The following is a 27395-nucleotide window of genomic DNA, read 5'->3' on the forward strand; positions in this document are numbered from 1 at the left end:
AGTAAACATTATTGTATTAATGTTTGGGAACCAGTCTCTCTGTCATAAAAACAAAAGATTTTCCCAATTTTAAAATTTGTAAATGCTTTCCTAGGGATAAGTAGCAGTGATTCCTACATCGCACTAATTTGTAACACTGGAGCAAGAACCTTCCCCCCAGTTTGGCCCCTGTAACTTCGCCATCAGTATAATGGAAGTTACGCTCACATTTTTATAGCACTGTATCCCTGGAACAGTTTTGTTCTGCCACCGTCCTCTAGAAGTTGCTGAACAGATAAAAGAATCTGGATGTCTAATGAAGTGCAGTATTGGTGACATAATTCAGTGGGGAACATTATTCATAATGGAGTGAAAAAAAATAGATGTCAAATTGCTCCACTTAAAAAGACTGTGAAGTTGACATGTTAGGAAGAAGTCTCTATGCTCCATTTAACATGATAAAATATCACGGTGAAATGACCACTTCCAATTTGTTAAACAATATCTGCCGTACTTCATTAAGTACAGCCAAGCACAGGAGTAGCTTGTAAATGTGGACTATAAAACGTAGGAAAAGACACTAAAAAGCCAATGTACTAATCGTCTTGCCGTTTAGGGCTCTGGTAATAAAGATCCATGAACTAGGGAGACTGGACATACACAATGTATTAGGAACATTGCGCCTTAAAGCACAGATTTTATATTCACTAGTCTATACAGGCATCATCCCCTATATTACCCAGTATATAAAAAGGCTGAACACAGTTTAAGGGAAAACTCAAGGACTTGCCCATTTACAAGAGATCTACTAATATAAGAAGGGCTGCCCAGCAACAAAAAAAAAGTTTTTTTTTCCCCTTTTCACATATTATGGAGAAAATCAGGACATATAGGAAGACATAGGACACGTTACCTCTGATATATACTATAGTAGTACAACAGTAGCTCATACTATTGTTTGCAAAAGTGGAAAATTATTGTATAAAGAAAAACAGTGGTAATTCCTTCAGAAAAGAAAACGCTTTATACTGTATGGTCTTGGTTACTTATAGGCACAGGCCTACTGTCCACAATGCTACATGTAATCCTATTGCCGAAGCAACAAAAGCTTCCTTACTGTTGGCAAAGCAAGATTATTTTATCCATTTAGGAATGCAGGCAAATGGATCACCAAGAGGAGCTGTAGACTCCGAGGAGTGCTTAACAGGGCCTGAGTGGTCCAAAGTGTTACAACAGGTATTGAAACAGTCCAACAACAAATAATGATACAGAGTAAGGCCCAGTTCACTTCTGAGTTTGGGATTCCGTTCGGGGAGTCCGCTTGAAGACCCCCCCCCTCCCAAACGGAAACCTAAACGCATAAAAAAGTGGTTACCTAAGGAAGCCCACAGACCCCATAGACTATTATGGGGTCCGTGTGGTTTCCACAAGAAACATGCAGAGAGAAAAGTGCTGCTTGCAATACTTTTCTCTGTGCACGATTTGTGCAGAAACTGAGCGGACCCCATTACAGTGTATGGAGTCCGTAGGTTTCCAAGGCAACCGCTTTTTTAGGCGTATAGGTTTCTGTTCAGGGGTCCCCAAGTGGACTTCCCAAACAGTAAGCCAAACACAGATGTGAACCGGGCCTAACTCTTTATACAAAAAGGTAAACATGCCTCAGATGCATTTACTATCTTCAAGGTGGCCCAAATGTTCATTTCGCTGACCTCAGCTATTCCTTCACTGCCCCACACCATACATCTACACGCTTGGCTTATCCATGTGTGCACGTGCGCTCCCTATGGGTAAGGGGAATAAGCAGCTGCCAGACATCTTTGATGGCGAGCTACTGAAGGTGAGAATCCCCAAGCTTTCTTTTCTTCTGACATCTGCCATAAGGGGAGAGCTAGGACATCCCGTACACATCCGACGGTTGTTCGGTCCAAAGCAGCTTGACAGATTAATTCAAAATTGATATATGGTGTAGGATTAGTTTAAGAATTTGACTGGTCATGTAAAGAGTCATTTAGACAACTAAATTGATCAAAACCACTATTGAATGAGCTGGAAAAATCATCCTACAGACATTTCTATACAGACAATCCTCACAGGCTGTGGAGTGGAAATTCCAGAAGTTTGGATTGACATAAGACACACCAGAAAGTGGATAAGGGAAAGTTGTCTTTATAGCATCCAGCGAAGGCCTTTCTTCCACATAAAACTAATCCGAATAGGTGAATGCAGTTGCCGTGGCTAGCAAACATGGAGAAATATTTATTCCCACTATTCAATGAGGTGTAAAGTGATAAAGTTTCATCTCAAGCAACAGAGAGATACGAGCAGTTAAGATTAAAACATGCTGTAAAGCGCCTGGGGACATATAGGAAGCAAAGCCGTAAGCAGCTGCATAGGGAAAATTCAGTTCACAATCTCCAAATAAATGGCATGGTGTTTGGTGCAGAAAAGGGAAAAGATGCATGGTGCCATTCAGACAACATAATCATAGTACAAGGCTAATTGGTATGCATGGCGCGTGGAATTAACAAATGCCTTTTCTCCACAGAACAGCAGAAAACCACAGATTCAGGTAACCAAGAATAAAGAAAATTTCCAGGAGGACAGAAAATATATACAAAACAGTCTCAAAACAGCACCAGGCTGCCAGACCTAAAACAAAGCACTTCATATAGCGCCCCAGTTAATACGGCAAAGGAAGATAAGAGATACACAGCAGAAGGCAATGCGAGGTTAACAATCGGAGCTAAAAGACGACAGATACATCACACTGGTGTCATCTATTACACTGTGTACTAGAATAAATCTCCTATATAATGAAAAATAGTAACTACTCACAAGACATAAGCAGATCTGTTGTTGCCAGCCTAAAAATTGAGGTTTTCAACCAAAATGTGTTAGGAACATAGATTTTCCCCCATTATCTTCCAATGATGCATATCCTCCACATGACTGATCTTAAAGTGTACCTGTCTTTTCAGGATAAGCTGTCGAGTGTGTATAAGAAGAATGGCACTATTACATGACATGTATTTAGCATTTATCACCAGTTTAGGCCCGGTTCACATCTGCACATAGGTTTCCGTTTGGGGAGTCTGCTTGGGGACCCCCCAAATGGAACCCTAATGTGCATTTAAAGAGCTGTTACCTAAGGAAACCCACAGACCCAAAAGACTAATAGGGTCCGTGTGGTTTCTGCACGAAAAATGCACAGAGAAAAGTGCTGCTTGCAGGACTTTTCTCATCACAACTTTTTATTTTATTTTATTTTTTTATACGAAGTGGGAAACTGAATGGCCCGGCCGCAGATGTGAACCAGGCCTTACCCCCTCTGCAGGCTCCATACTCAATTCTCAGAATTCCCCATATACACCACATATGGAAAAGGAGAGATCCTGCTATAGATATTCTGCCTCATCTCTCAAGGTGGATTTAGAGGTGTATTGAGTGTAAATGAACAGTTTAGGAGGGGGGACAATAAAGAGAAGTGGAAAAGGCTCTTTTTGTCTGCTAAGTTTCTTATATTCGCTTGATAAAACAGTGCCTATTTCAGGAGAGGCCTATTTATTTCATCCAATACTGCCTATACATGAACAATTTACTACAAAATGATACATTTTAGCGCCCAGAAAGGGGAAACAAGTAACCAGACCATGTTGCAAGTCTACCGCACTCCAAATGCAGAAGTAAAATCTGCTGAGTGAACTGGTTCCCATATCTGACAGCCAGTGTGTATGTCTCAGTGACAAAATCTTATCCTGCAGGTGTTAAATATAGTCATAGTAGGCCTGCTACAACATTTTTGTAGACCCAAGGCCTACTCTCAATATTAAAGACACCACTGAAGTTGATTTTTATTCCTGTCCACAAAAAAAAAAAAAAAAAAAAAAAAAAAAGAAAAAAATCACATCACCACCAAGCCTATGATCAGGAACCTCATATTTAATAATTATAATAAATATATAAAAGAGCATGTCGAAATTCAACTTCTCAATCCTTTCCCATCACCCCCTCCCATTTGCCATTGGACAAGATAGTCAGGAAGCCCCTAAACATATTAGATGGTTTGCCAGTCCTTGGTACAGCCAACACTACCTTACATTTATGGCTAGCTTAACCATCAGGATTTTGTTTTTTACCCTATAATCCAGGGTTTTATTTAGAATTCAATTATGTGGCAAAATATTAAAGCCCTATGCTATTACATGGTTAATGCAGCCATCAAGATGTAAATGCCTGGGAGAACAGATTATTACATTTTGCCTGAGACAGCGGGACAGCAATATCAATACTTGAAATTTCAATGCAAGCTGCACTTCCACATTAAGAGGGTTATTAAGTTTAATGTAAAGAGATCAAGCTGAATAAGTAGATTTTTTACCACTGTACTTAAAAAAATAACACTAGAAATTGTAACACAGAGGCAAGGAGAAAGAAAGCCTACAGTGTTACCTCCACATAGAGAGATAGGTCGTGTCCATCAGAAAAATTAACACTTAATACATAGATAATGCGACCCACCAGGCATCCCATCAACAGGCCCCTTCCACTTCCAGGCCCTGCGTTCATAGGACTTTTTGCATTTTAATGATTTTACAGAATTACGCTATGTTCCATCTCAGCAATGGTCTCCGTTTGGGTCTGCTGGGGACCCGAACAACGAAGAGCCGTACCGCAAAACAGCAGTTACCAGCGAACGCCATAGACTATATTGTTCCTCAAGTATATTTTAATATACTATAAGAAAAGTCATCTATCTGTAACCAAATATTTTTTTTTGCTATGGACGCATAACTGACACATACTTGTTTATTAATTGCAGCAACCTCATGCGTCCGTGACTTCATAACATTCTGGGAAGCTCACTACACTGTATGGTTGGGTCACTCGGTTGCTAAGCCCCTGTTTTGCTGTGACATATAGCAAAGTCATGTTGCTCATCACCTCTTCACTAACTTTGACAGCACTAGCAGACAATGTTGTAACACTGGCAACTTAGGCCTGGTTCACATGCGTTCGCTATTGTGTTCGGGGAGACCGCTTGGGGACCCCCGAAATGGAATACTGAACGCATTAAAAAACAATGAGCAATGAAAGACTATAATGGGGTCTGTATGTATTCCAAATGGCGTCCGCACGAATCATGCGGAGAGAAAAGTGGTTCTTGAAGTACTTTTCTCTCCGCATGACTCGTGCGGACACTGACGAAAACACACGGACACCATTATAGTCTATGGGGTTCGTGTGTGTTCATTGCTCACCGCTTTTTAATGCGTTCAGTATTCCGTTTGAGGGTCCCCAAGCAGAATACCAAATGCAGACTGGTGATAGGCGGCATTAGTGAAAAGCTAATTCAAAGGCGACAACCAACATTGCTTTATTGTTGTCATTTGTGGGAAGAAAAAAAAAAGCTGCTGAATAGGCTAGAAGAATGCCAAGACATAATTGCAAAAAAATGTATTACCATACGCAATAAACATAAAGCATGTTGGAGACAAGCTTGTTTTACTAATACGCCAATTGTTTGATTATTCCTTGGCCGCCGCATCCAATGCATACAATATAGCAGAGCTATTGCATCACTCCATAACTGGCAGCTTGTAACACACCCTAAATCTTTCAGCCTTTCAGTAAGAGATGTGGGAGGCAACGTCAGACTGAAGGCCTGTAATTCAGGAACATCCACTTAGTCAACAGAAGTGTTAGCAGGGAGGATGGGTAAAAGTGGAAGAAGAGTATTACATCTGCAATCTATGCGCCAACCCAGAGCAGCCTACTAAATGAATACAAATTTTCATACCAGCAATTAAATGCAGGGGGAGGAATTATCCAAGCGTCTCGAATAACGTGTGCAATTTACTCTGGGAGTAGACCAAGCTTGTCAATATGGTAGCGTTTTATATTCTCGCTCATTAGCCGTGTCAAAAGGACACTCAAAAACATGAACAAAGCTAAGCCTATCACATTACAATGAGCTGCTGTGCCATGTTATCCAGACATGTCAGGACACACTCTGTTCCCCGGTGGCAACACACTAAGCTGACACTGCTCCTCAGAGCCTTTCTGCTGAGAGCTTTGTGGTGGCTATAATGAGATATGTTCAAGTCTTTTAGTGAAATTAAAGAAGCGGCCATACTGCCATTACCTCAGGCACCTTATGACAACGCGGGCAGCGTGGTGTCAGCCCAAGAACTGTGCCACACAAGGCAACAACCTATGTGGATTAAGGAAACCTTTGCGGCTGCAACGTTTACTTTTTCCAGACACTTAGTATATTGTATTATGTGGTTGCTTCTCAGCCATGTCTGTTTCTGGGAAAGCTGGGTGATAGCAGGCCCAGAGGTTTTATCTAGACTTTTCATAGTGTCAGTATCGCAGCAGTACATTTACCACTCTCACTATTGCGGCATAAATATACACACTTGACATTTTATGGTCTGAGTAGCAATCCTAATGAAAACCACTGCAATGTATTACAATATTATATAATATACTGACAAGGAAACTGTCACATTAAAATACAGTGCAAGAGGAATGGAAAATGTTAATACATTGTTTTGTTAGGATGGGGCCACTCACATGATAGAATCTGTTGCTGATTTTGAAGCGGATTCCAACTCAAAAAACAGCTCCCTATTCCAAGCAGAATCTGTTTCCCATTATTTAAGGCCTGGTTCACATCTGCATTCAGGGAGTCCGCATCGGGAGCCCCGAATGAAATACCGAACATATTGCCAAGCAGTGAGATTATGAAAGCACACAGACCCCACAGACTATAATGGGGTCCATGTGTTTTCCCGCACTGAACATGTGGACAGAAAAGTACTTCATGAACTACTTTCCTGTCCACAAGACTCGTACGGACTTCGCACGGGGAAACACATGGACCCCATTATAGTCTATGGGGTCCGTGTGCCTTCATTGCTTACCGCTTGTCAATGCATTCAGTATTCTGTTTGAGGGTCCCCATGCAGACGTGAACCAGGCCTTAAATGGGAGGCAGTAGTGGACTTTTTTGTTTGTCTCCATTGTTCGATCTTCCCAGGGATTCCACAGAGGATGTGGCCACAGAACTAACAATTATACTGAATCTTTTCCTATAAACCTATATAGCAATCTGCTCAGCTCCTCCTGCTCTGTAACATGCTGCCTGCAGATAGGACAGCCTTGGCAGTGTGACAGGTTCCCTTTAAAAGCCTGACAGAAGGAGATGACTCAATAGGGTGAAACAATCTTCCACTTATCACAAGCAGTAATGCATGGCTGTTATGAGCAGAATATACACAGCAATTAATGTACAAGACTTGTTCCAACCTCCAACGCCATAATGAAAAGCTGTGTTCTAATTGCCAGCGACAATTACCAAACGCTAGGTGCTTTGCTTTTTTTTTGTCCCCCTTTCCCCTCCCTTTTTGTTTCCTAGCGGCTGAAGCCTTCCCAGTTTATTGTATGAAAACAGTTTCCCTTAATGCAAATTAAATTATGTTCCAGTAAATGACTTCTAATTCAAATGGCTATTCTATTTCAGGGTATACAATTTCATTTAATCCTTAGTCACTCATTACTCTGACAACTGCCTATAGTATTTTTGCCTGGGAACGCCAGCCTTTCTTCTGGTTAAGTTAATTAGAGAACATTTCCCTTAATGAAATGTACAACCTGATATTTAACATGATGCATATCTGCCCCTTGCGCTTCACAGAACCTTCTATTGGGTGCAGAATTTTTTTATTATTATTATTATTATTTTTTATGTATCCTAAGAAGTAAATGCGGAGGGCTCCTGTGTTAAATCATGATTTAGTGCCACGTGATAAAAGGAAACGGCGGTCCAGGTAATTGAGGAAATATTGATTAGCATATAAGCAGGACTCTTTATGTTGTACTGGGAGCGAGGGATTTTTAGATCTCAATTACCCTGGCAGCTGGGAGCCAGTAAAAGGATTAATTATACTTCCTACATTAAGCACAGCCTGACTGGGCGTCATGAATTTATCATATCCACTGAAGAGGAAGATAAGGAAGCCTTGTGAAGACAAGATGCTCTCCTTCAATGTGTTTTCTTTTCAACAGTTGGGAAATGAAAGTAGGCCACTATCTATCGCCAGGCCTGGCTGGCACAGCGTCATTTCAGCTTGTTCCCATTTGTACCTAAAGCCTTTGTCAACAGCTCAACAAGAATCAAAAGCAAACAACCCACTACAAACAGACTGGTGCAAGTGTGAATGGCTCACTCACATTCCAGCTGCTCAATGTCTGTTCAGGCTCCTCACTGACAAGGTTAAGAGGGTGAGGAGGATAAGCACAGGGCTAAAAACATGTTGGCTCAGTAAAGATAGATAGTTATTCTAAACTATTAGCCTGCACACAACTCCAGGAACTGCATTCTCAGGAGACACTTCGTCTACAGGTGCATTTATGACCGCCCCGCCACAAAAGGGTTCAGTTATGGCAAACCTTGGGGAAATGCACAACTAGTAATTACATAATATAGTCTTATCAGAACGCCAAGAATACAGCAGCGCAGCTGGGGGACATCCAAATCTCTGAGGTTTCCTAGTCAACCCGTCAGCAAACACAACACCGTTTTATGGCATCGTGTAGTCTGGAGTCTATGTAAACAGCAAGAAGTTTATGGATTTGCAGAGTGACTGCAAGGGATACAGGTCTTTAAAGTAATTCCAGTATTATCTCAGCATGATATCGCTACAATGTCCTACATTAGTGGAGATCCAACTTCATTTCATGCCCATGTCTGGCTTCACACTCCAGTTAACATAGAGAATTATTCCATTTAAAAAGTGGAGCCAGTTTGTAAGCCTGGTACATTACTGATCATGCACGGATTCAGATTTATAATCCAGAGCTGCATTCATAATTCTGCTGACTTCAGACATGAAACCACGCAGTATACCTTGCTAAGTGTATATACTGAGGCGGTTATAGTCTTTTGCAATTTATGATATATAGACTTTACATCAGGCAGTCTACACATATCCCGGCTAAAAGTTTATAAATATCATACACTAAATGTAACAGGCTATGATACAAGAAGGCATAACCAAAACAGAAGAAGTAGTAGAAAATAACTAGTCTGACACACGAGGCTCCGCGTGAATTCCATCGCGGCTTTCCGCTCCGGATTAGGCCCAAACGAATGGGCCTAGTCCAGAGGGTGGTGTTGCGAGACGGATGCCGTTGCTGAATCAGCCATGGAATCCACCTGAAGAAAGGGCTGCTCGCTTCTTTTTTCCGTGAGCGGGAGCAAATCGCTCACGGAAAAAAGAACGTTAGTGGTCTACATAGACCTCTATTGTGAGTGGGTGGATTGTTAGGTGGATTCGGCATCAAAATCCACCCCCTCTTGCCCCGTGTGAACTAGCCCTTAGAAAAAATCTGCATTCCTCATGTAACATTAATTCTGCAGCATTGTTTCTTATAACTCTGTATTGTATCAATATTCCTAGTCAATGTTTAAGAATACATTGACATATCACCACAGTCTCACACTATGCCACTGACTGGACAACATCTGAGCATGCAGGAACACTGCTAAACTGGTAACACCCAATTGTCAATTTGTAAAGAATGATAGAAAAATAAGGCAATGAGTTAGAGAGATTCTATGAAGGATACAATCAAATTCTACAACAACAGGCGTGGCATTACAGTCAACCAGTCCTTAAGAAAGGGAGAACAAGTGAAATTGGTGACATTCCTCATGTGCGGTATGAACATATAAAGGGGATCCGTTATGCACAAAGGCCACAATAACGGCAAATAAGGGAACCTGATTGTGAACTTCACATCAACAATAGGGTTGGTTTACTTACAGTTGGTGTGGTAAATGAAGCACGTACAAAGTGTCACTTCTGTGTGTTTTTTTTTTCTTTTGTTTTTTTTTTTAAACAATGCACAAATAAAATTTATCTATGGAATGACGAAACTACATATTATATGCCCGCAGAAATTCAGCACCCTCCAAATGCCTTTTCCAGTCCTGGGCACCAAAGCGGTTATCAAAAGCACAGAAAATAATTTCACTTGGGGCCGCATACATACATGCAAAGCGTTGCGACCTAGTTGTTAACGTGGAGGTCAAATCTCTCATTGATCTGGCTGCTCGGAGCTCATTACAAACAGCCAGACTGCAACATCATCTGAAAAGTAGAACTCTGCCAAGTGATTTAATGACCAATGACTATTTGACTTGTGATCAAACACGGTTATCCCTTGCCCTCTGAGTAACCTTTTAAGTGACATCGTATGCAACAGAAATAATATGATACACATTGCTTATCCTTCTATGCATCACATTTCTGCCAAAGTAAACCACTTGTTTTATTAAGGAGAAGACTGATAACATTTATACTTCACTAATAGTTTCACAGAGATAAAGATACCCTGATGCACCGACATTACACTGAGGAGAGAGCTCAGCAACAGATATTATATAACACAAAAATATCATATTGATTAAACTCTATTACATTAGGGAGAGAGGTAAAAGCATCCTCTGCACAGGACATTAGGGGGGAATAATCAAATATACTCGACTACGAACACAAATTTTGATTTTTCAATAGAGCACATCAAAAAGAAATTAGATAAATGGGAAACAAATTCTACAAGAGAACTTAAACGATATATTAAAAAAAAACTAAAGTCCAAAAAGTTATATACATTACAGTATTTTCCTTTCAATTAAATCGTATTACAATACCATAAGTGCCTGATAGGAGGTCCCAGCAATGGGGCCCCAATCTACGTACGGTATATAGAAAACACTGCCCTTTTTCATCTATTGAACTTCAGGTGAAAGGAGGCCACCTCAGGTTCTGGTAAAGAAGCCGGGTAGCCACGACTGAAAGCTAAATGCACTGCACCGGCATCCAGTCGCGCACTCCGCTCCGGATTACGCCCAATGAATGGGCCTAGTCCGGAGGAGGGAGTGTCTTCAGGCCGAATCACGAGGCGACTTGGCCTGAAGAATGAACACCTCGCTTCTTTTTTGCAGGAGCCGGAAGAAACAGCTCCCGAAAATACTCCTGAGTGGCTCACTTTGATTTGAATGGGAGTCGTCTTTTTGGTCAGGATTTTGAGGCGGATATGGCGTCAAAATCTTGACCAAAAAACTCCATGTGAACTTACCTTTAGGGGTCAGACAATTGTTTGGTTTGAGTATGGAGGCCTTGTTGTAAGTTTAAATCCTGTCTTTGCTGTGGATCGACACTGCTGGTGTGATGATCTGGACAGCCACTACTTTAAACAGTCATCCTTATTAAAGATACATAGGAAACTAAACTCTGTGAAGTGTGCAGAATATCCTTTGTTCATGTAGTGCCACTCATAGCAGGGTTTCCAACTGGTATTTTTCAGCAGTAGAATGCTCATCCGCATATAGCAAGGGATTCTCAAATAAGTCTCTGCAAGATTGCAACACTTACTTAGTAGGCCCAGTCGCCAAATTTATCACTAGTGGAGCATTTATGGTACCCACTACAAGTATGAGGGATATCCAGGACCAGATGCAACATTTGTGGGCAAACGTGCCACAGAATACCATACAGAACCTGCATGCCTCTATGCAACCCTGTAACTCATCTCGTATCCAGGCTAGAGGTGGACCAACATTGTGCTACAGCCTCCTTTCAATTATTCAGTTAACCCCAATAAACCTCTTTTCCTGTAATATTGTAATCACTTACATATATCATCATTACTTGGGCCCATACAAGTTTTATTCAATGCCAACAACTCCTCCTGTGTGAGTTTTTATTTCTCTTAGTGTATACACCTAATTATTCTAACACACACTTCGCAGCTCAGACATATTTATAGCATTTTGTTTCTCTAAGATTAATCATCTTTAACAAATGAAGCCAATGATAAATAACCATGACATTTCCTGACAGATTTGAAAAGTTGACTTTATTTTCTAAACATAGGAAATGCTTATAACACTTTATAACATTTTTCTATAATTTATTATGTGAATGAGTGTCTGAAACCGCTCAACAGTCTCCAATGGCCCCCTGGCTAGAAGGGATGTCTGCGGAATACTGTCCCATCCGTAGGTCCTGGAAAATTCAGGGTGCTCAAAAAGTGTTATAAATCAATGATGCCATGACCTAAGACTCCAGTTTTTTCTTCCACAACCTAAATGTACATAATGATAGAAAATGGTGCGTGTAGTAGCATACATAGACTGCTCTAAATTTCTTAAAATGGCACACTACTTGCTACATCTCTGTTTTACAACACTGTGGCTAGTATATATTCGCACTCTATACCTGGCGCACATCAAATAAATCTGGGGCATTTTGTAAAACCTTGTAGCCATGGACCTTTTAACAAAAAGTGCATCAATTCTTTGCCAAGACCTGCAATAAAAGGGGAGGCTGGTTTATTTTTATACATCTGCCAATATGTTGAATATCTTTAAAAATACCAACATCCTCAAAGCTAGCTTAGGTTACATATACTGAGGTCTCTTACTGTGTCATATACTACTTTTACATCAGATGTACATTCACTTCAGACTGCTTAGTAAGTCTAGATCCACCTAACTGGAAATCAAAGAAAGTAAAGTAGAGTGGAACAATAGGATCAGCAGCATTGCCACCTTTGTATGCAACACCTAAATACAAGATATGCTGACACACACCTATGTATAGCTGTGCCACACCATACCTGTTATTTCTGACTGCCAGCTGTTACTGTGAAAGTCTTCTTTCTCGAGGAGGTTAGTGCTCTGGAGGACGGCACAATATCTATCTATCTATCTATCTATCTATCTATCTATCTATCTATCTATCTATCTATCTATCTATCTATCTATCTATCTATCTATCTATCTATCTATCTATCTATCTATCTATCTATCTATCTATCTATCTATCTATCTATCTATCTATCTATCTATCTATCTATCTATCTATCTATCTATCTATCTATCTATCTATCTATCTATCTATCTATCTATCTATCTATCTATCTATCTATCTATCTATCTATCTATCTATCTATCTATCTATCTATCTATCTATCTATCTATCTATCTATCTATCTATCTATCTATCTATCTATCTATCTATCTATCTATCTATCTATCTATCTATCTATCTATCTATCTATCTATCTATCTATCTATCTATCTATCTATCTATCTATCTATCTATCTATCTATCTATCTATCTATCTATCTATCTATCTATCTATCTATCTATCTATCTATCTATCTATCTATCTATCTATCTATCTATCTATCTATCTATCTATCTATCTATCTATCTATCTATCTATCTATCTATCTATCTATCTATCTATCTATCTATCTATCTATCTATCTATCTATCTATCTATCTATCTATCTATCTATCTATCTATCTATCTATCTATCTATCTATCTATCTATCTATCTATCTATCTATCTATCTATCTATCTATCTATCTATCTATCTATCTATCTATCTATCTATCTATCTATCTATCTATCTATCTATCTATCTATCTATCTATCTATCTATCTATCTATCTATCTATCTATCTATCTATCTATCTATCTATCTATCTATCTATCTATCTATCTATCTATCTATCTATCTATCTATCTATCTATCTATCTATCTATCTATCTATCTATCTATCTATCTATCTATCTATCTATCTATCTATCTATCTATCTATCTATCTATCTATCTATCTATCTATCTATCTATCTATCTATCTATCTATCTATCTATCTATCTATCTATCTATCTATCTATCTATCTATCTATCTATCTATCTATCTATCTATCTATCTATCTATCTATCTATCTATCTATCTATCTATCTATCTATCTATCTATCTATCTATCTATCTATCTATCTATCTATCTATCTATCTATCTATCTATCTATCTATCTATCTATCTATCTATCTATCTATCTATCTATCTATCTATCTATCTATCTATCTATCTATCTATCTATCTATCTATCTATCTATCTATCTATCTATCTATCTATCTATCTATCTATCTATCTATCTATCTATCTATCTATCTATCTATCTATCTATCTATCTATCTATCTATCTATCTATCTATCTATCTATCTATCTATCTATCTATCTATCTATCTATCTATCTATCTATCTATCTATCTATCTATCTATCTATCTATCTATCTATCTATCTATCTATCTATCTATCTATCTATCTATCTATCTATCTATCTATCTATCTATCTATCTATCTATCTATCTATCTATCTATCTATCTATCTATCTATCTATCTATCTATCTATCTATCTATCTATCTATCTATCTATCTAGCTTGGCATTTGCACCAGTGTAATTGGAAACCAAAAGGAACATAAATGACCAGAAAATTGTAAGATCCTCATAAGCAATTGCTTCTATTTTCCCTGTAGATTATTCATTCTGTGGCACACCAATAAACCCAATAATTCCATGATTTACCAGATCATTTTTTATTCATATTCTTGCACAGCTAGTAACATACCACCGAGAGTAGTGTCAGGCCAAATCCTCAACCACTGAAAGGACTGCCTGGATAAATCTCACTTCACTTTCCATTCTGCCAACCACTTAGGGCAGGGCCCAGGGGAGCCTTTCAGCTTATCCCTGCTCACGCAATGTCATAGGCACAAGCCAGAGCGGCCCAATCAGTGCCAAGAAATAAAAATCTTTAAGAAAAAAAATATATCACAGATGTTCATGCATTTCACATACCTTGTGCCCTATGGTCTGTTGCTAGGGCAACGGGAGACCACCAGTGAGCGCATTATTAGCTTTATAAAGTCAGTCTCGGGGGCCATTGGCATAGAAGCGCTGAATTACAATGTTAAAAGGTTTGCTATCCACATTGCAATTTGTATATATATATATATATATATATATATATATATATATATATATATATATATATATACACACATATATATATATATATATATATATATATATATATATATATATATATACATACATACATATATATACACACACACACACACACACACACACACACACACAATACAAATCAGGTTGTCGTGCTCACAAAATATTGCAATAACCTATATACCACGAGTAAGATTCAACTAAAGACATTAAAATGCAAATGAAGTGCAGCCGCTGAACTTTTGTACCCTCGGCGCCGCCAAAGGACAGCGAAGAGGGCAGTATAAAATAGAACAATACGTCAATTTTACTACAGATATTAGCCGAAGCACTGAACACGGACAGTTGAGTTTTTGTTTTTTTTAACCTTTTCACAACCAAACATACTGCTTCTAGAAGTGGTAATCTCATAACCATTTCTTTTTCCTTATACAGGTCCATTGAAATGAAATACAGACAAAATTAAAAGAGCATCAAACTACATTTTTAGATGCTTTGATTTTTTTTTTTGTAGACAAAGACAGAGGGAGGTGGGGAAGTGACAGCAGAATGAATAACATCTTACATTCAGACTGCAGGAGAATGAACACACAGAGAGGCAGCAGCCATTTCCTGGGAAAAGATAAAGCACTAATGAGAAATGACTTGCTGCTCATTCAGACAACAGTTCCCTTTGTGGTCGGGGCTTCCTGGCTGACAGGAACCCAGTGCCTCTTAATAGGATTTCCATATTATTTCTAACACCTGCCTACATGTTATTTGTTTACATTGAAGGAGGCAAAATACTCAGATCAGACATCTGCTTCCAGTTCAGTATATCTTCGCAAAGCATCAAGAAAGTAGCTTTGTTACCATGGTGACTTCATTTTCTCACAGTTGCCTGCCACACATTAACATTTCCAATTTTATTTCGCTACTCAGTAGGCCGAACGGCGCGAGCTCAAAAGCAGCAAAGGGAAAAAAAACCATGGCGGCTGGGGAGTAATGGGGGCTTGGGGAAAAAGTTTTGGCTTGTCATCCAAACATAACCCTTAAAGTGGATCTAAATCAATGGAGTGATCAGTAAAACATGTCTGGTTAGAGTCGAGAGTGCGAGCTGCGGCTCTGGAGACAATGCGGTTAGTGCTGTACAAACACAAGAGGCCACCACTCCCCTTGTACTTTGCTTGTGTGTTCTTTCCATAAAGACAACACACTACTGCAAACAATGGAATACTTTGCATAACCAAGGTAAAATTTACCTAGGCATTCAAATGAAGGGATGAGAGAAGGCGCAGCCGGTTGTGCATACTTTACAATACTGCTGTGTGTTAAGCAGTCAGCTCTTCTAAAATTGAAGAAAGTGTCACTAAAACTAACTCCTTCAACATTGACCACTAAAACATCACAAGTACATGGCTGGACAAAGGTAACAAGCACTGATGTCTTCGCCCCTCAACAGTACAGAGTTAGATACTGCCTGGCTGTGCGAGAGGTCTCAATGTGGGTCAGAAGGGGGAATGTCTCATTAGGGAGAAACTGCTACATACACCTTATTAGACCATACATGCCCTGCTAAAACTTTGGGGTAAGGAATACAAAAAATGGTTAAAAAAAAATATATATGAATTTGCTCCTAGTCCCAGGAGTCATTCTGGTTTAGATATTACCACCAGATCAGGCACGTCAATTTCTTTGAAAACCAGGTAATAATAATACAATTTTATTTATATAGCACCGATATATTCCGCAGCACTGTATATTTTGTAGGGTTCAAGTACAGACAAAAAGATACATTACAAAAATATTCACTTCACACAATGGGACTGAGAATCCTGCTTGCAAGAGCTTACAATCTATAAGGTAGAGGGGGTGACACAAGAGGTAGCAGGGGCAGCATTGCTTATACAGTGGTCAGACAATTATGTAATAGAGGTTACCATCATTACACAAACATAGAACTGTAAGAGCCATCACCAGTCGTGTCCTTTAATGTGCAGATGGTGCCTGGACATATAATGTTAGTCTCAAATGGCATCATATCGTGTGGTGTAATGTGGGAGCTGAAACAGAGGAGGGTTTGTTTTAGGGATTCTAATTACGGTACAAAAGGGTTTACATTAGGAATTGTGATAGACCTGTCTGAAAAGACGTGTCTTTAGTTTGCGTTTGAAGCTGTAGAAATTGGGAGTTAATCTGTTTGAAACTCGGGAGAAGTCTTATTTCTTTACAACTGTTCTTCAAAGTCATGTGAAGCATAGAGTATAGAAACTCTGTCATCTCTCCTTATATGTCTGTTTTAGTAAATACTTGTACTCCCCAAAATATAAGAACTCTGGAGCATTTTTTCTTATAACTTTACACCATGGTTATTCCTCCTACAGATTCAAGGATAAATTGCCAACTGTGTGTTAGGCTCAGTTCACAACTACGCATGGGTTTCCATTCGGAGAGGGAAACGAAATGACCTGAACACAAATGTAAACCAGGCCTTACCAGTTAGAGTGGTGTCCCTATGCACTCTCCAATCAGTACCATACTGTGTAGGGGTACACCCCTTGATGATTGTGTTAATACGCTGCTGCAGGAGATGAAGAATCAAAAAATAGACAGCAATGGATTGTGAAAATGACAGACACAAGTGGACTCGGAAGGAACCCATGGACTATAATGGGGTCACTTTGGGTGTCTGTTTTCTTAACTGAAATTGTTGGATTTAAAGGGGCTCTATCAGCAAAATCCTACTGCTAGAGCCCCACATATGCGTGCATAGCCTTTAAAAAGGCTATTCAGGCACCGTAAGTTATATTAAACTACCCCCCCCCCCCCCGTTTTAAAATAATAACCTAAAAAAGAATGTGCTCTACTTACGGAACGTGCACCCTGGGCGGGCATTCAGGGTGTGTCTTCATCTTCTTCCCCGCCTCTTCTTCCTCTGACGTCCTCCGGTCCCGTCTTCCTCCGGCGCTTGCTCGCGGACACTGATAAAAAAAAAAATAGCTTGGGCGCATGCGCAGTAGCATGCGGCTTCTACTACGGCTACTGCGCATGCGCCCAGGCTATTTTTTTTTTTTTTATCAGTGTCCGCGAGCAAGCGCCGGAGGAAGACGGGACCGGAGGACGTCGGAGGAAGAAGAGGCGGGGAAGAAGATGAAGACACACCCTGAATGCCCGCCCAGGGTGCACGTTCCGTAAGTAGAGCACATTCTTTTTTAGGTTATTATTTTAAAAAGGGGGGGGGGGCTAGTTTAATATAACTTTTACGGTGCCTGAATAGCCTTTTTAAAGGCTATGCACGCATATGTGGGGCTCTAGCAGCAGGATTTTGCTGACAGAGCCCCTTTAAAGTACTTTCCATAGAGTAATTTCTAAGGGCTGTACGTCAGAGACACCCGGAGCAGATGTGAACATAGCCTTAGAAACGCCACAAAGATACTTATTTACAGCTTCATAAACAATTACAAGCCATTCAATGGAATAACAGCACCGGTTATATACAAGGTTGCATGCCCACAGGCTGATATCAATTAACACCTAACAATTTACTGTATTACACAGCAGTGAAATGGGAACTTCTAATTATTCTTCGATAAAGCTACCCAAAATATCAGAATGTAGGAAGAAAAGCAAACAGCTCTTTCGCAGCAACAAAGTCTAAACTGGGAATTTGCTCAAACCAAATTATCTCTCAACTCTGTGGAAAGTAAACAATAGGTTAAAATGTAAATAAACGCCAGCTCTCGCTCCGAACTGGAGCGCACAAGATGTTTCCCAAAGGAATCTTTAATGTAGCTCTACATCACTAAATAATACCTTTCCTTTTACCATACAAATCTACAGGGAGCCGAGAGAAATATGCAACACAAGGCTCACAATTATGGATTATGTATTACCTGCAAAAATTGCTTCAAACCGTTCAGTGTTCAGTATGGGAGGAAGTCATTGTGGAGTACAGCATAGGGTGCAAAAACAGAGGATACAATGGAGGAAGCTGGTGAACCTCACTGTCTGTGTGTGCCCAAATGTCAAACAATTCTCCTGGAGAAAGTCTCCTGTGTAGTACCAATAAAACTGAGACCACTCAATAACAGTAAGTTGCTATAACAGTGCTTAAAAGAGTTGTCCTGGAGTTGAATATCAATAACCCAGTCATCAATATCTCATCAGTAGGGGGCCCAACACTGAAATGTGAAGGTGAGCAACGCAGTCTCTTCACTGAATACCAAGGGGCTGTACTTGGTATAGGCTGACTCTCTAGGGCTAACAACTGAACGTAGCACTCTGCTCTGTTCTGATGAGGTGCAAGAACCCCAAAACAGCCATCGAAAGAAGGGTCTCTCTAGCTTTTTGGTAAAGACTTTGGTTTGGCCAATTTCTTTAATCACATTTCAAGTCCTCAAAGGTCAGACACTGACTTATAGGATACTTACTGTCAATTATTGTAAGTATCAGTATTATTTAAAGATCTAAAGACTTTTTCGATTTGCCCAGTGAGGAGATTTATTGTACTGCAGCACCCACGAAGTAAAGCCACACCCCAGACTGCTGAATTATCAAAGGATTATTATACATAAGATAATAGAAAAGCTTTGAGAGTACATAAGGAGATTAGAGGTCAGGATCCCATTTTAGGATTGACTAGATTAGTGTTGTCTGTCCATAGTACCTTGCCCTTTGGTCCCATACTAAATATGAATATACGGTAATCATAGGATTTTTGTTTTGTTTTTAAAGACATTTAATGAAGAGGGTTTTTTTTTTTTTTTAAACTTATCCAACATTTTATGGAGAATTATACTAGGAATCATGGTAACATGCTGCCAAAACGTAGGATTCTCCCTAAAAGTATAACTATGGTAAGCCTATTTTGCATCCAATACGTCCAAACAATTAGGTGTCAAAAGTTTTTGTGGCTTCTTGTCACCTCCACAAGTGGATGCTGAGGAACTTGCTGCATAGTATTTGTTAATACATGCTGTAGAAAATCCATTGTTAGCTAGGTGCACATCTCTCCAACAGTTTCAGTATAAGATATGTGGAACCCAACAGGATCATCTTATAATATGGGGTCCGCAGAGTAAGGAGGGGTTCAAACTTGCGCCTGTGTCCGCCCGCCAGGTCTCCATCCTATTTACCGGGGAAATTGCATAGGGGGATGGCTTTCCCAGCGGTCAGTTTTAAAACCCATTCAAATGAATGAGTTTTAAGACAGACCATCGGGAAGCCATCCTGTATCCAGTTTCCCCAGGGAATAGGATGTAGACCCGGCAGGCTGGTCAATTTGCAATTTCCATCATTTCAATGGGATTTTATCTTGTGTCCTTTAGTGTCCGTTTACAACCATGTCCGTTTTTTTAAGCGGACAAAAAAAATCCTACTTGCAGGACTTCTCCATCCATTGCAAGTGTCTGTTTTAGTTTTTTTTAACATTGAGGTCTATGGGCAACGGACATATAACGGACAGTAACTGATAGACACAGTAACTGAGCGGACACCAATGGTAGCGTGAACCCTACTTTACAATAAATCTTAATTTAGAACATACGTCACAAAATTGAAGGTATTAACTTTTTTAAGGTTATATCTTAAGCCTTGTAGCTGTCAGAGTTCGCAAAATGTAAAATGATAGCACAGTATCTCTGGACAGAGGTGGGATAGGTACGTTATAAAGTGATCACATAGCAGACAGGCTGTAAGTTCCTAGTAACTGACAGATTTTCTAGCGGAAGTTATGCTTAATACAAGCGCACAGGGGATGGGGAGACAAGAAAATATTATGATCGTGTCTACAACTGCACTTAGTCCACATGAATACCACTTCCTCTCTTAGCCACAAATAAGTACTTGTGACCTTACTACTGATCCGCTCTCCGGAAATCACAAGCAAAACCAAAAAGATAGGCAGATGTTGATATGAAAACCACACAGCTGAAAAATGTATCTTTATTAAAAACATTACTGAAAAGCAATTTCGAAAGGAAAGAAATGAAGGCTGTAAAAACAGGTGAGTAGTTTTGCTTGGCACAGAGGAGATGCCCCCTCTTCGCCAATGAGCGACGCAGCTTTATTGCCCAAACATCAAGGGAGTTTAAATTTCCATTTTACAAGCTCGCCTCAATACTGTCCTATTTAATAATCCACACTGTCAAAAGAAGAGGGGAGGGAAGAAAAAAAAACAACAAAAAAACCCCCATCCAACTGCTTCCGACAATTAAACCTGCCCGACGCCGTGTATAAATCAAGATTTTGCTACCATAACAAAATGTTACACAGGGGCCCGCAAAACGCTGCCCATATTCTCATTACATGCAACACTAATTACAAGCAGCAGATCCGGAATTTTCTGCACATTAGAGGCTTTTAGAGGAGCGATGAAAAAATTTCAGGCACCATTAATTTAAATTTGTGTTGAAGTTTCCTTTTGACAGATGGCCAAAAATTACTTATTATTTAGATTACCAAAACTGTCTGTTTGCACATTAGAAGCAGGGGAGAGGGAGAAATTAAAAGAGGTGAATTTATGTCTTGTTCATTACCTGCTAAATGTTAAGGAGCGGGCTGCTATAGGAAGAAAGGATTCCTCCTAGGAGGAAATGCTTGATAGATCCGGGCTGCTGGCAAACGCTAGTTCACCAGGAGACTCACACAGACAATTCTATCAGCAGAGAACCCTCTTAACAAGGAGACACTTAAGGGAAGGCAGATCAATAGAACAAGCAGCTAACTGCTACTCCGGGCATTGCTGCAAACATTTAAGGAAATTAGCAAACTAGTTCACCTTGTAAAGCTGGCAGCCAGCATCAGATGTTGACACAACCTAACTACAATACAGCAGAAAATCTGTCAAACCACAATTTCCCAATCACCACATGTATCTCCATCAAGTCAGCCAACTGACTGAAGGGGGAAGCTCCCGGCCATTAATAGCAGCACAAACACAAGCAGACGGGCTCGGAGCAGAGGTCATTATCTTCTCTTACATCTGTCTCTGTATGGGCTATTTTTGTTTTAAGCTGAAACAATATAATCTTATTAAAACATTTATACTCCAGGACGCCAAACAAGACACATTACACTGATGTCACCCATATTTAAAGGGGAACACACCATATCGCATTGACTAGTCTTCCATATACTCTTATCACTGCCTTTCAGTTTTAGGAATGTATTAATAGATAGACAAAGTGTTGCTGTAAATAAATCTGTAGAGTTCCTGGATATTCTAGATGTTGTATGGATACCAAATATGCTGCCCATAGAATTCAATGGGCCCTTGCTGAAATTCAGTGTTCCTCTAATTTCTACATGGATTGACATTCTGCCTTATTATGGACAGGACTCTCCAATGGAATACATTGCATAATGTGGCACACATGAGTATTTAAGGCACCTGTATAACAACAGTCATATTATGGATCTAAGTAGCAGACTGCAAAGCTTTTCAAGAGGACCCTTCACAAATTCCAGTTTGGCGCTGCTGCTCAGATTCTGGCTGAGTTGAACTTTCCTCTCTAATTCTCATCATTCCTGAGCAATCAGTGCAGTTAGTTTTGGTGCCTGATATGATTAATAGGCTCTATACTGTCAGGTGGGTAGTCCTGGGCCAAAGCAGATAAGGGGCCGTTATGAACAGTGACAGTGTCTGCTTCTAACTGGACAGTATAAGTCAGCTCAGAATCCACTTACCTGCTCTCCTGCCTGACACCACCCACCTGACAGCACAGAGCCTAATGATCATACGAGACACCAAAATTATCATGACTCATTGTTCAGGAATGGTGAAGACTAGAGAAAAAGTTCCAAATTTATCAAAATATTAAATTAGCAAAAACCTGGTGTTAATGGAAGTGGTAAAAGGACTGGATTTACATGCACAGTTTTCAGTCTAATCTCACAGATGAACTTTGTCTGAGAATTAGCCATATATACCCACAGATATCTTGTTAGGTTAAATCAATTTCTGTTCTCCATCTGTAGTGATCATCCCGAAAGAAAAACGCCCCATAAAAGTATTTGAGTTTTGGAAAATCTTCAGTTGCTACACTCATTGTAACTGGCACACAAACTTGTATGTATGTCAGATCAATTTTAGGGCCGAGCAGACAGTTTTCAATTAGATAAGCTGGTAAAATATCTCAGCCTCTGTAACACTTGGCTTCTATAACTGTCCTGTGTAAGTGTGTAAACTACCACATGACAATCTACAAAATGCTGTAACATGAACCATGCTACACTATCATCATGTGTACATAGGGCATAGTGCTGTGATGCAAATGTATATTGTACAATTTGCTCATTCCCATACAGCAACAACAATTTACTACATTTAGATGTAGCAAACCAATGTCCAATAATAGAGATTCAGAAACATCCATTCCAGATCATTGCTGCTGGGACCACTTTCACAAGATCAGTTATACCAATAACAAGCTTGTAGTCACTCCCTCCAATATTACCTTTTTCTCACTGCCATTCTTTGCAGTGTTTTAATCATATTTTATGTAACAAACTATTTTATTTTCTGAAGACACCAGTAGGCAGGCGTTATATGCATATTTATAAGCATGTGGACTGAAAAGCAGCTGGAGCCTAAGAGGAGATCAAGAACACTGCACAATACTTCTCATTGGACAATGCTGCCAAGTTGTGGACACTGACCATAGTTCTGTACAAGAGAAGTCGGTTAACCCTATGGACTTGTCCATAGATAGACAACTCATTTGCACTTCGGCTTTAGAGCAATTATTAATGTGAAGGAGAAACACAAAACTATTAAAACACAACCCTTACCTTTATGGAATCTCTGTCTGCATGGGGATTGTCCAGGAAAATTTCAAAGTAAAAAGAAAACAAAAAGAAGAAATTAGTCACAGAACAATATTGGTACTAAACACATGTAAACATATAAAAGATATCCTTCTTCCTTACTGACCTCTTTGATGGTCACTGTCGTGATGCTTTTTCTCATCCTTGATGGGTAGGTGGGACTGCCCAGAGAGGGCACTGGAAAGGGCCAGTAATCCAGCACTGCTACTGATAGGTGGTATAGTAGGCGGTTGTAGGCCAGAAGGATGAGGAGTCAGAGGCACCGGGAGACCATGCCCGTGAGATAGATGCTGAGCCTGGAGTTGTTGCTGCTGTGAGAAAGTAAACAGAGATCTTGAACTTGCTCAGTGTAATAAAAAAAGAAAATAAATTGCATAAAACAAATCACACACATTGTCAGTAGAAGAGAAGATCATATAAATCAATAGTTATGCATTGCTAGAAGGATTTATAGCTCTGGTTTTCATTAACAGAAGATTGCGAGGCAGGCTGCACTGACAGTGACATTTCCTGGGTTAGCCCAGATCTGCAGTCCAGGTTTCATATTCTTGCAAGGCCCAGAACTGCTCTGTGTCTCACAAATAAAATAATCCAACATTAACAACTTTAAATGTGGCTTTAAGAACTGAAAAGAATACAAGCTGCAACAGAGTGATGGCTCTATTCACATCACATTAAAGGCATCTGTTTAACATTGGGAAATACTCTAGACAGATGCCTCTTATTGTACGTAGCTATATGCTGAACAGTTGCATATGTCGTTTCTAGGTCACTACTGTAAACAAGCCCAAACTGGAACACAATGTAATACATGCTAAGGAGGCATTTAAAGGGGTTGTCCAGGAATTTGATATTGATCTCCATTTCACACTCAGGTCCCTGACATTACATCCATTGGTCACCATTGCCATGCTGCAGTTCAGTCCCAGTCAAATCAACAAAGTACAGTCACTATACGTTATTGTATAATATTACCGTATTATAAATATTATTAATTAGCCTCCGTCCACAACTTCGTCTGCATGTTGTTGTCGTCAATGATCCGCCTACATTCAGCAGATTGCTGCTGTCGATAGTTCGCCTGCTCTGGCGTTTCGGTAGTACTCAAGCTGTCCTGCTGCTGAACTTGTTCCTCACACTGTGCCTGTGATTGTTCCGGCATCTCAGCAGCTGGCTGGGACGTTATATAATGAGTGTGTTGTTGGCATCAATGATCCTCCTCAGCTCCGCTTGAGGAGAAGTCTATGATTCTAGTTACTTTCATAGCTCTCTTTTTATAATTTTGCAATAAATTAGATTTTCTTTTTCTCTGTATTTTTAAAATTGCCAAACTGCCAATTTGGATTAAAGGTGTTTTCCCATCCAGTGTGTCAGCACTGCCTGGAGCAGTTCAAATAATATGCAGAGGCTTGTACACAATGGACTCAGTGTAGTCTGTGTGTTTACATAGAAAGATAACAGACCTGGCTTTATCAGCAACCTCTAATTACCTGAGGATATGTTGTTGCCAAGAGCAGTGTAATATAGTATATGAACAGAAATTCATACCAGTCGTGAAGTCATGTCCTTTACTGGGATAAAACGTAGCCTGTGTGTTAATCCAGGTTACAAACTATGTGCCAAATTTCATCGAAATCCGGTCAGCCGCTTTTGCGTGATCGACTAACAAACATCCAAACTTTCACATTTATAATATTAGTAGGATAGGATAATTATTATTATTATTATTAATGATAATCAGGGGAACAATGGCATGTAGTATTACATACTTATTCAAATTAACTCATACCAGCACAACCAGAGTTATTCATCTATTGACAGCACTATTTTTGGAGTGGTTCCTGGATTCACAACTGTCTCTTCAAGCACTGGTTCTCCCACCCTGCATCCCCTAGGGTTGGTGATTTGTGACATCTTAATACAGTATAAAGCAAATCATTGAGTGCCAGCATGCTAGCCAAGAGACAATATTTTGCATCTTGTAGCCGAACCTCCAATACGTACAATATGAGTTTAGTATGAGCAATAGTACAGCATTATAAAGCCACTACATGGACATCCAAACAAGACAACTTCATACACCGTTTAGATCATACTTTCCTGCCTTTGACTCTAGCTGGCATAATGTGCAGGTCGAGATTCTCAGCACGGTTTACTTTATGTCATATGAATTGGATATAGAAGCAAAGTTACCTCCTTTGACATTTGCAAGGAAGAGGGGAAAAAAAAAAAAAAGCTGAAAAGCTGTGATATTATTCAGGTAAAATGTAGCGTAAAATACTGAATAAAATAATCCGTAAACGTCCGAAATATATACATTTCAGATGTAGCAAGGGAAAGAAGGAAAGGTCTAAATTGAGAAAATTAGTACTGAACAGTTTTAGCCCTGTTGCACAGCATGCGGAGAGAGTTAATTTGAAAGCAAAAACCTGAATTAACAACTCAGAAAGGGAACTGGTTGCAGCCACCGTTTTAAGCTCTTTAAGTGTCCTCAGCGGTACTTGAGCAAATTACTAAAGAAAATCTAATGTAGCAAGGCATGGGTTCTCCTGTAGGCTTGCTCAATAATGCTGAAATAATTGGGCACTCTGTGCACGTTTAGTGATGCTCGAATGAAAAGCTAGAGGCCTGCCCTTGTACTCTTCTCTTGCTGCTGACTCTGTGTTGTGACAGGTTTATCTGAGTGGGACTGTGATGCATGCACCAGTAACTGTGCTGACAAGAGTTTAAAGTCATTTTTACCAGCACACTGGCAACACATACAGAAAGCCCTGGAGAGGTTAGACTTGGGAGCGCCTGACCTCAGCCAATACCGCCCTGCCTTTCCAACTCTGAAACCACTAGTATATTCTTTCTAAAGAATGCCATGACCCTTTTTATAAAACGCCTGCGAATAAGTAATAGATCAAATGCATGAATGAAGCTTGCTTAATAATACAGTATATATTATATATGCAATACTCTAGAAAATATTCAAAGCCAACAAGGTGCAGAGTGACGACGAACCAATTCAAAAGCTCCAATCCTTTACCAAAACTTGCTGTTACAATTTCATGAAACGGACAAAGTTCTTTATTTGTCACCCTATTACAAAACTTAAAGCTGAGGCCCCATGTTGTGGAAAAGCTGCTTTTTTTTGTTGCAGACTTTGCGGCAGTTTGAGTCAAAGCCAGGAGTGGATTGAAAAGAAGTATAAGTGCTTCCTGTCCATTTCCCATTCCTTCTATAGCCACTACTAGGTTTGGCTAATATAAAGAACACAACAAGATCTGCAACAAAAAGCAGCGTTTACCCGCAACGTGGCCTCAGCCCAAGGGAGTTTGTGGCAGACACAGTCAATCTCAAAATCCATTTCCCAACTGTTCAGTTTGTTTCAAAGAGAGCCAGGCAGATTGTCTCCTCTAGATGATTTTTTCATGTCACGAGCCATCATCAAGCGGATTAGGACTTGCAAAATCCATTGAAATTAATGGGGAACAAAAAAAAAAAAAAAGCTGCAAAAACACCTATAGCAGTTTTTTTTTTGAACTTGCAATTCAATGACATTTGTAAGGTGGAATCTGCCTTAGGCTGAAGCTTTGCCACAGTGAAAATAATGGCTCCTAAATCCCAAGGATGGGAAATATGGGAATAGCTGAGCATGATGTTCTACTCTGTTCCTTAAAACTCCCATGGAGGACAATGAGAGCTATGGAAGCAGAGCAG

The 27395-nt window shown here is 39.6% G+C and overlaps 1 protein-coding gene across 3 annotated transcripts in view; it reads right to left on the reverse strand.

Annotated features, from left to right (window-relative positions):
- Positions 1 to 27395, reverse strand: part of LOC142209240 (transducin-like enhancer protein 4) — a 102196-nt gene that overhangs the window by 29903 nt on the left and 44898 nt on the right. For 2 of the 3 annotated variants that reach the window (XM_075278171.1, XM_075278185.1), the window contains 2 exons: positions 23797 to 24001; positions 23655 to 23671 (listed from right to left, as the gene is read on the reverse strand). In XM_075278171.1, the coding sequence (XP_075134272.1) occupies positions 23655 to 23671; positions 23797 to 24001 (222 nt within the window). The remainder of the gene's footprint in view (positions 1 to 23654; positions 23672 to 23796; positions 24002 to 27395) is intronic. The other variant, XM_075278177.1, reaches the window with a different exon arrangement.

Source organism: Leptodactylus fuscus, chromosome 1 (assembly GCF_031893055.1).
Source record: "Leptodactylus fuscus isolate aLepFus1 chromosome 1, aLepFus1.hap2, whole genome shotgun sequence".
In the NCBI taxonomy this organism is placed as follows: Eukaryota; Metazoa; Chordata; class Amphibia; order Anura; family Leptodactylidae; genus Leptodactylus; species Leptodactylus fuscus.